We start from the raw sequence: 9565 nt of genomic DNA, 5'->3' as shown, positions 1-9565 counted from the left end.
TGCCTCCATTACCGAGATACAGGGCGCTCATATTATAAGGTAAGGTTATAAAACCATCATTTAAGATCATTTTAGTGAAAGTTTCATCCTTCAAGGCGTACCATTCACTGCTGAAATACTAAACAACCTGCTTCCATGGCCGAGATACAGGGCGCCCATATTATAAGGTAAGGTTATAAAACCACCATTTAAGATCATTTTAGTGAAAGTTTCATGTTCCTATCTCATAGAATTTAAGAACAATGATGAATAAATCATTTTCGAGCAAAATTTAAATGGCCGGCTGAATATATTACCGCCGGAGACGCGGCCGCGGAATTTAAATGACCGCGTCAAAGGGTTAATGGTTTAGTGGCCAGTAACATATACAGTAGACTGTACATTTGTTTATTTTTACAGGTTATAACTTCACACAGAATTTGTTAGTATTTATAAAGTATTAATTCAACAGCATTGTTATAGGCATCATATATAATATCAGATTTTAATGGTGGTGTTTTCCTTAGTCTTTCACATTTAATTTTGATTCATTTCATGTAGCTCTTGCATTTTAATTCTTTCTTCAAAATTTAGTTACCAGAGCATTGTTTAATGCTTTATATTTCATTATGTTTAAAAAGTGCAGAATAATATAAGCCTGTCATTTTGACAGGAAACAGAAACTGGAAATAATACAGAAGCTTGAAGAGTACTGTCTTCTGGGCTATAATAGTGTGTAGTCTGGGGAAAGTCAACCAAATGGACTATATGGCATTGTGTTCCAGTTGATAGTAATTTTCATAACCACCACAGTGAGAACCTAAAATCCTGACTACAGAAACATGGTGAGAGAACTTCTGCCAAAAATGTAGCAGTGACATATGGTCTAAGTGAAACAGCTATTACTGACATTTGGAAAAATAAATATAAATGAAATAACTTCTTTATCAGTTCTAACATGACCAGTGGCGTCTATCTATCTATCTATCTATCTGTCTGTCTATGTGTCTCTCTGGCTATCTGTCTATGGCTCTACAGTCCTTCTGTTGGACCATGGCCTCTTTTTTCAGATTTGTAATCCTTTACACAGTCAGTAGGACTCCTTGGACGGGGTATCAACCCGTCCCAAGGTTACTACTTATACACCAAACAAAAATGAACACAGAATTAATACACACAGAAATCGAAGCCTTGAGTGAGATTCAACCCCATGATCCCAGTGTTCATGCGAGAGAATACAGTTCATGCCTCAGACCATGCAGCCACAGTGAACAGCTGACCAATGCCATATCAAAGGAAAAGTGATGAAACCACAATTTGTGAACAGCTTGATAAAGGTGAGATGTAATATTTTAGTTATAGGGCACAAGGAACTCTAGTGTCCATGATAATCCATGCTGTACAGGCAGTATTTTGTATGCATTAGGAAGGGAAGGAGAGTTTAGTGATTCCTTGGTCTGGTTTGTGCAATTAAAGCAGTGTCATGCATTCCTGGGAGTCTGTTATACATGGCAGAATATTAAATGGTGACGAATCAGCTATGAGTGAATTTGAGTGTGGGTTTGAAGACTTCATAAAAGTGAAAATTTAAGTCCTGAGTGAAGATGAATGCTGATAGCACTGGTGTGTTGTGGAAATGTGTCCCAACAAAGAAATTAGAACTTGAATCTGCACTTTGTGCACCTGGCTGTAAATCAAGTAAGAAGAGAATTACTGTGTTGTGCCATTGTTAACTGTTTGCGTAGAACTGAGCATTTGTAATCAGTAAAGCAGAAAACTGGAATTTCTTTAAAGGGACTGAAAGCAGAAATATGTCTGATAAGTAAAATTAAATGGGCCAAAGATTAAACCAAGCATTAAGCCTGCAGAAGTAGGCAGCAGGCTGAGCTGAGGTGATATGTTCCTTCAAAATGTCAGCCTCCTTTCCCTGAGCTACAAAGCTCAAGAAACAAGAAAACCTTCCTGTTAATAATAACTGTTATGACAACCTTAAATCAAAAGCCTTTACTATTACTGGATAGTGTAGGAGCACATCAAAGTGAAAATATCTTGCTATCATACAGTGATAAATTACTTGTGAAGCTCTTGCCACGCAGTGTTACTGTTTCTGTTCAACCAGTGGATTAGGGAACGTTTGAAACAATGGAAACACACTACAGGGGTATCTTCAGAAACCTGCATATGATGGCATTGTTAATGAAATGTTTGGATGAAGCTGTCTGTGTTAGATGCCATATCTGGGCGTCATATGTCTGGAATATGACAATGCCAACAGCTATTAGCAAGTCATGGAATGAAAGACTTCATATCACAATGTTGAGGATGATCTCAGGTTTGAGGAGGATGACATTTGAGCTGCTGAGTTAGCTGCCATATTTAAAAACACAGAAAACAGTGACAAAGTTGACATCGAGGATGTTGTTTAGTGGTTTGATGTTGACTGTGCAATTGCAAATTTTAATGTCTTGAGGAATGTTAAAACTGTTAGAAGGGCATAGGGGCAGGAAATTTAGTCATTTTTCCATGAGGTTGAAACTGAATCGATTCTGGAAAAGGGTATCAGCAGTTCATCTACCATTCAGCAAACCAAGCCTTACCAAACTGACTCACTTTTTTTGATAAGATTTCATAATGCAGGCAAAGAAATGTAATGAGAAAGAAAGAAACAAATTCTCTAAAAAGGCCTGTAACAAGTTACTTTAAATGCATTGGCATTTGGGAGAGAGCTAGAAAATCAAAGTTTTGAAGATTATTTCAGTGGAATATTGAAGTGATTTTCTGGGTTGAATTGAGCATGGGTGTGTAGATCATCTGTTGTTTTATGATATCCATGCCACTTACCCCATCCATTACCACAGATATTTTTAGACATCATGGTAGTTCAAATATGTTAAAAGGTTTCTTCAAAAGCTTCCAGAGATATAGAGTCCCATAATTTAATAATTTTCTGACAGGGTTTTCCTGTTGAACCCCCCATTCTATAGCTTGAAATTGATCATGTTGTGGTGTCAGCACACTATGTAATGTAACATGTAGACTAGTTAAGTAGTGAATCTGTAAACGCCCATTGTTAGGCAGCAGATTCCTAACATGCATCAATTTAATAACTGGGAAGCAGTGTTCTCTATATCGTCTGTGCAACAGTTGCTTGATTCAACAACAGAAGAACTGTTGGAAGCAGTGTTTTCTATGCAGTACATGCCGAGGTGTTGTAAGCAGGATAAGTCTGGAGTTTAGTTGTGAGACAGTTGCCGGCCTTTAAGGACGTGAACACAGAAGTTGAGGGATCTCTGGCTTTGGAAGCTGTTTACAAGGGACAACCGGTGAAGATACAGCAGAGTGAGAAGACTAAGTGCAATGAATTGTAGATTGTGTGAATTAGTGACAGCACTATAGTTAGCTGTACTTTCAACCTGGTAACACATTGCGGACCAGTTGTTTAAATATTTAAATCACCCTGGGGACTGGGGTTTTTAAGCCTAGCACCCTAACTTGTGCACTGTTCACTTTAAAAATTAATATAAAATCTCCTAATTAATTTTATGAACTAAAATTTTTGGAGAACACTTACCAGAGCTCCTAGAAGTGCTTGCGTGTGTGATATCTCTGGAAACATTCCCCTTTGTGAAGAGGCATCACGCAGAAGTTGCAGATTTACGCAGTCCTACTCTTCTTCTTGTTGGCTGCGCACACACTGCACTGCCTAGAAAGGTACTTCTTCTTGCAATGTTCACTCTTCACAATTCTCACGAGGGTTGTCCAGGGGGGTCCACATGAGGCCTCCGGCGGGTGCGAACAGATGGCCCCGGCTGCACTACGTCTGTGTCTGACGCAGGTACTGCCGCCACCGTGAGGTCAGTAGCCCAAGCTTTTGCCAAGTTCAACAGAAATGCTTTGTATTTCAAAGTAGAATTTCTGTTCACCTTTTTGAAAACCGAAAATGAATTGAAAAGTGCACAGTTTATAAGCCACCGTGCAACTTTCTTCGTCCATTTTACTGTTTTCCTAGGAAGGGAATAATAGGCCAAGTACTGGTCAGCCCTATCAACTCCCTTCATGAACATATTATACTCGGAAATACAAAGAGGCTTCTTCACTTGCCCATGGCATCTCTGAACATCAACCATACTCGAATTGTGAATAGTGGAAACCATATTCACAACGCGAGTATCCCTCCAGGACTGAAGAAGAATGTCCCCCTTCCTTCTGAATGTGGTGTCACCATGTTTCAGGCATTTACATTCCTCTTTCAGATCTGAAGGAAGGCCTCTGTTCACCCTAATTGTACCGCAAATACGTACTTTCCTTGAAAGTAGGTATTCTGCAGTTGCCACACTGTTGTAATAATTATCTTGATAAACGTGATAATTTTGATCCAGATAGGGACCCAAAACAGAAACAATAGTTTCTTGCAATTTCTTGCCTTCAGCAGAATAAATTTCTAAATTTCCTGTATAGCCTGAAGTGCTTTCCGTGACTACACGAACAAGTAGGCCATACTTTGTGAGTTTCCCAGGATTATACGTTCGAATACGAAGCCTTCCCCTCCAAGGAATCACAGATTCGTCCAAAGACAGTTGTTGCTCTGGCATGTAAACTGTCTGAAATTTCTCAACCAAAATGTCTAATAAGGGCTGTATTTTGAAAAGCCTGCCCGTTGGTTGTGGTTCCACTTCATTATTATTGAAATGCAAACACCACCATATCTGTTCAAATCTCTTACGACTCCTGAGTTTGCCGAAAATGGGAATTTCTAAAAATGGGTCACTTGACCAATAATCCTTCAAAGTATCTCTCTTCGTAAGCCCCATTAGAATGATCATAGCCAAAAATTTTTTAATTTCTGTTAAAGTGACATCCACCCACTTCAACACCTTATAGGTGCGGTTGTACGCCTCATGGTGTTGGAGATAGTATCTGTTAGTCTCCTGACATAACAGGTGAAAGAAACTATCTCCAAAAGACAGTGACGCAACTTCAGACACAACCGTTGGGTCCGATGGCATCCGCTTCACCCCCGGATCACCAGTAAACCTACCCAAAGTGGGGGTTTTGTCCACTTTACCCCACGTGGCTGTCCCGGTACTCGCACTTTCATCGGAGCTCTCACTTTCACTGGACACAATATTTTGGGGGGCCCTGTGGCCCCTGTCATTGTCACTTTCACTGAGGCTGGCCTCACTATCAGAAGACGAAGCAGTTGGCAATCTGATAGCTCATCGGAGAACAAATCTAATATTTCTTGTTCTCCGAGAGAAAGCTTCGCCTGCAACTGCTTTCGTCTCTGATCCATGTTGCACTGCTAACTTCCTGGTTCATACGTGGAAGCTTGGACTCGAACAAAGGCTTTTTTCTTTAGGGTGTGACAGGAAATGAGCGTGATCATGTTCCTGGCTAAGCTAGCAAACATTCCCAAGGTCAACTACGTAGTAGTTATGATATAATGTGGCCACACAACAAGATATAGTCGGTTGCAACATAACGCGTCAGAAAAGGGCCAATTGGCCCACCCGGTACGTAATGCTATAGAAACGTAGAGGGCCAATTGGCCCCTCCAGTCCTGAATGTGTTAAGTGTTCAGTAAATCCAGTTACCAATCCAAACCCTGTCTATAGTCATTTGTACACGTGACAATATATTCTGAAAATACTAATTTCTAATCCTTCATCTGTTATGCTATCCCTTGGTCTGTCTGGGTGCAAATTTTGCTACATGAAATGTTAAAAGATGTTGGTAAGAATGATATGCCTCAATAATTATTAGAGCTGACTATATCACTCTTTTTCGTGAACGAGTACAATAATGTTTTCTTTCCATGGCTGTGTAAATCTGACACGATTATATTTAGGATGCTGCTTCATCATTTTGTGATCAGTTGAAAAATTTGGCAGTTACAAGATTTTTTACCATTGTATATACCTATAGTTTGAGAGCTGGCCAGTTGATGCAGAATTCGTGCACCTGATGCATGATCTCCAGTCAACAGAAATTGTTGGCCACAAGTACCGTGGGTACACACTTCTCACACAAGATATCAGTAACCTGAGGAGTATTAAAGTGAGTGAGTATCCAATTAAGTTCTGCAATTTCATTGAACTGTGCCTTGGATCAGTCTGTTGCCTTTCTACACATCCTGTATTTTCTACCCGTTCCTTTCCTAATGGTCACCTTCTAGCTTACGAGTATACCTCCACCCTCTTATCCAGAGGCCCAGCCTGCTGTTCAGCATGCTGTAGATGTGTTATCTGTGTGGGGTATTGAGCAACTGAATTTGGCGGAGCTCCAGCTTGAGCCATATACCTTGAGATGGTTAAGACGAGGTTTCAGACTGGAAGACCAGGAGTTTAGTGCCAGATTTCCAAACTTATATCTGGATTATGACTGCCTCTGTGGTCCTGTGGTCAGAGTTCCTGGCTACAGATCCAGAGGTCCCAGATTTGATTCCCGGCGCTACCAGATTTTCTGAGAAGTTGTGGGTCTGGAGCGGGGTCCACTCAGCCTCGTGAGGATAATAGAGGAGCTACTTGAATGGAAAAATAGCGGCTCCGGTCTAGAAAACCGAAATTAATGGCCGTGGGGATTCATTGCGCTGATCATGCAACACCCTCTATTCGCTAAAGTTGGCACTAACTTCGCTGACAAGCGGCGGTCGCTAAGTTGGTATAGTTTGCTTGCAGACTAAAGTCACTTAGAAAAAAAATCTTGGTTATGTTTCCTTAAATTTCGTTCAGTTGCACTCATCTCTGTCAGTTCCACTGCGTTTTGGCTGATTTATCATCTAACCATAACTCACAGGTTATTCCTGCTGCTGTGATTGTAAAATATATTGTTTTTGATATTTATTTGTTGTCTTTGGGGATTCAATATCTATGTATTAAACTAAACCAAGAGCAATGAAATATTTTAAAATATATGTTTGTTTGTTGATTGTGTATTATGGCTTCATCTGATTATATTCTTTCAGGTTATTTATTACACAATCTTTGACAGTGCCATTTGTCTTGTTCACAATAATTGATTCAAAAAGAACACAAGAAGCAGAATCAAGAATTCTTGTTGCGAATGTTATCCTACATCTCAAAAACCTGGGAGGCAAGGCTTGTAACAGTAATGATATATTATGTACCTATTTTTTTAATTAGCGAGGGGACAACAGGGTGGGATAGAATTACATAACAGCATGCCCCCTGAATTAAAAACAATAGAAAATTGTAAAGTTTTTAAAAATAAATTAAAAAGCTGTTTTTTTACAAGTGTGTCCTAATTATCTGCAGGAGATTTTTAGTAAAGATGATGGATGGTAGTTTGGTGGCTTGGGTTGGTTCCGATGTGGTGTGGATGTATATAGATGGTATAAGTGTATGTGTTGCTTTATATTGGACTGTATATTGGGGTTGTCATCCACTGTTGCTAGCTTCGGGGGAATGGTGATCCTAAGATGATTGTATTGTTCTTAGTCTTGTGTATCATTTTGTACATTTTTAAGAGCTGTTGAGTTGTAGTGTTTTAGGTTGTTTAAAATGTCTTGTCCAATTGTAATTGCATAACAGTTTATGGATGCAAATAAATTATGAATTAAAATTGAAATTTTAAAGAACAATTTGGTAATGCAGATCTTTTGTCTTTATGCTCTATGGTTGTAGTCAGTTTTGCTGATGTTTAATGCATACATGCCTGTGACTTTGACCCTGAAATGTTGAAAATATATACCTCCGAAATATTAGCAATACTGCTCACATCCTTACAGTGTATGGACCCAATAGCTGAATCAACATCAGCAGTGAAAGTAACTTTTTGATACAGTTAAAAGAGAAATTACTACAATTGTTAGGTCATGTAAAAGGAACGATGTTTCATGGAAGGGCATTAGAAGTCACACTTAGACCAAGGTACCTATGGGATGACCCTGAACAAAATGGTTGAACCATATATTAAACATCACAAAGACAAGGGAAAGCTGTCAAGAAATTGAAGGGAAACAGCTGTGGAGTGACTGAAGAGACTGGAGACATTTTGTCCATCATCCCACATAACCCTGAAAAAAATCATAGTTAGAATAATGAGAACAAAGTGGAGGATGGCAAAAAGCCAATACTCGTACTCTTGGAAGTGGCCATTGCAGGGGCCACAATACTTTCACTGTTCTTCTTACTGTGATGCTTAGGGTCCCATGACCTGGCTCTCCCTTGCATGTGGTACTTTTTCCATACTTATGCAAGCCGTTAGGTCACAGGTTCAATTCCCAATGAGGTCATTGGATTTTTTTCAATTGACCTAATCCTTCCAGCCACATTATGGCCCTGGGGTCGACTCAGCCTCTAACAGAAATGAGTACCAGGAATTAATTAAATAATTTTCCTGGGGAGTAAAGCGTGGCCGGCGCATAAGGCTGACAACCTTACTGCCATCTTTGAGCCGATTGTCTAGATAATGTGGGACCCTCAACGTCTCACAACCCTATGGGCCTTCACTGCCTGTTACAGGGATAGCTTTCCTTTTCTTACTTTTAGTCTTGTACCTTCAAGGTGGAGACAGCATGTTTCCCCAAAAATATCAGAAAAATATCTACTGGACTATATGTCAATACATTGCAGAAGTCAGTATTCTTCACAGTCGCAGATATGAAATATAAACTCCCACATTATATTCCATTTGTTCACATAATTTACACCTTCAGAAGTGATAATTCTCATTACCATGAAGAAATTAGCAAATTACAGACTTATGTCTTTCATGATGAAGTAATTATAATTCTCTCAATAACTTCTGCTATTATAATACAGATTAACAGTAAAATTTGAGAAAGAAAATATTTGCAATGATCAGTATTTACATAACAAAATGTCAGGAACATGTTTGAGTGTCTAACAACTATTACTAAAATGCAAACCAGTTCAGGACTACGAGAAATGATCTGCTTGGTGTCTCTGGGACAGTATAATCCCTTACATGACCCACCATATAAATACAAACAGATTCAGACCATTATGCTGCATATCAAACTTAGCCTGTAAATTATATGGCTGTGACTTGTGTCCAGGGTTGCATTACTGGTAGGGTAGAGCCTTGCCTTCTCCAATATGTTCTGACATTCTATAAGTCCCTCCCAGCCTCATGGTGGTTATATAATTTAAGAGTTCATCTCCTTAATGTGTTACCATGTGTTGTGATGAGTTGATTTGCTAGCATACAGTTCTTTCATACTAAGTTTAACGTATGATCTGTGTACTACGGTAAAAAATGGAGACATTACTAATATTCAGTAGCAGTGTGAAAACATAATATCTTACATTGGTTAATTTCAGTTTTACCCTGGAAGCAAGCGGCCTGTCTGGTTTGTGTTCACTGGTATAGGCTTACAATGGCCAGGTATAGGGAAATCCCTCCTCACACTGCCGGTTTTTGCAGCTGCCATCAACAAGTGTCAGGAAGCTCTGAAGCCTCATGGAGTAGATGTGATTGATATCATCACATCTGATGATTCCACAATCTTCAGTAACATCCTAAATTGCTTTGTGGGCATTGCAGCTTTCCAGGTGTGTATTCACAAGCAATTGATTCATTTTACTTCTTAGGTTTCCGAGAG

The 9565-nt window shown here is 39.4% G+C and overlaps 1 protein-coding gene across 1 annotated transcript in view; it reads left to right on the top strand.

Annotated features, from left to right (window-relative positions):
* The window catches only part of LOC111872264 (fatty acid synthase), an 89528-nt gene that overhangs the window by 58379 nt on the left and 21584 nt on the right, over positions 1 to 9565 (top strand). Inside the window, 2 exon segments of the mRNA XM_033754631.1 lie at positions 5905 to 6036; positions 9285 to 9515. Coding sequence (XP_033610522.1) covers positions 5905 to 6036; positions 9285 to 9515 — 363 coding nt within the window.

The sequence above is a fragment of the Cryptotermes secundus genome, unplaced genomic scaffold (genome assembly GCF_002891405.2).
Source record: "Cryptotermes secundus unplaced genomic scaffold, Csec_1.0 scaffold1381, whole genome shotgun sequence".
NCBI classification, from domain to species: Eukaryota; Metazoa; Arthropoda; class Insecta; order Blattodea; family Kalotermitidae; genus Cryptotermes; species Cryptotermes secundus.
This window is presented reverse-complemented; position numbering and strand designations above follow the sequence as displayed.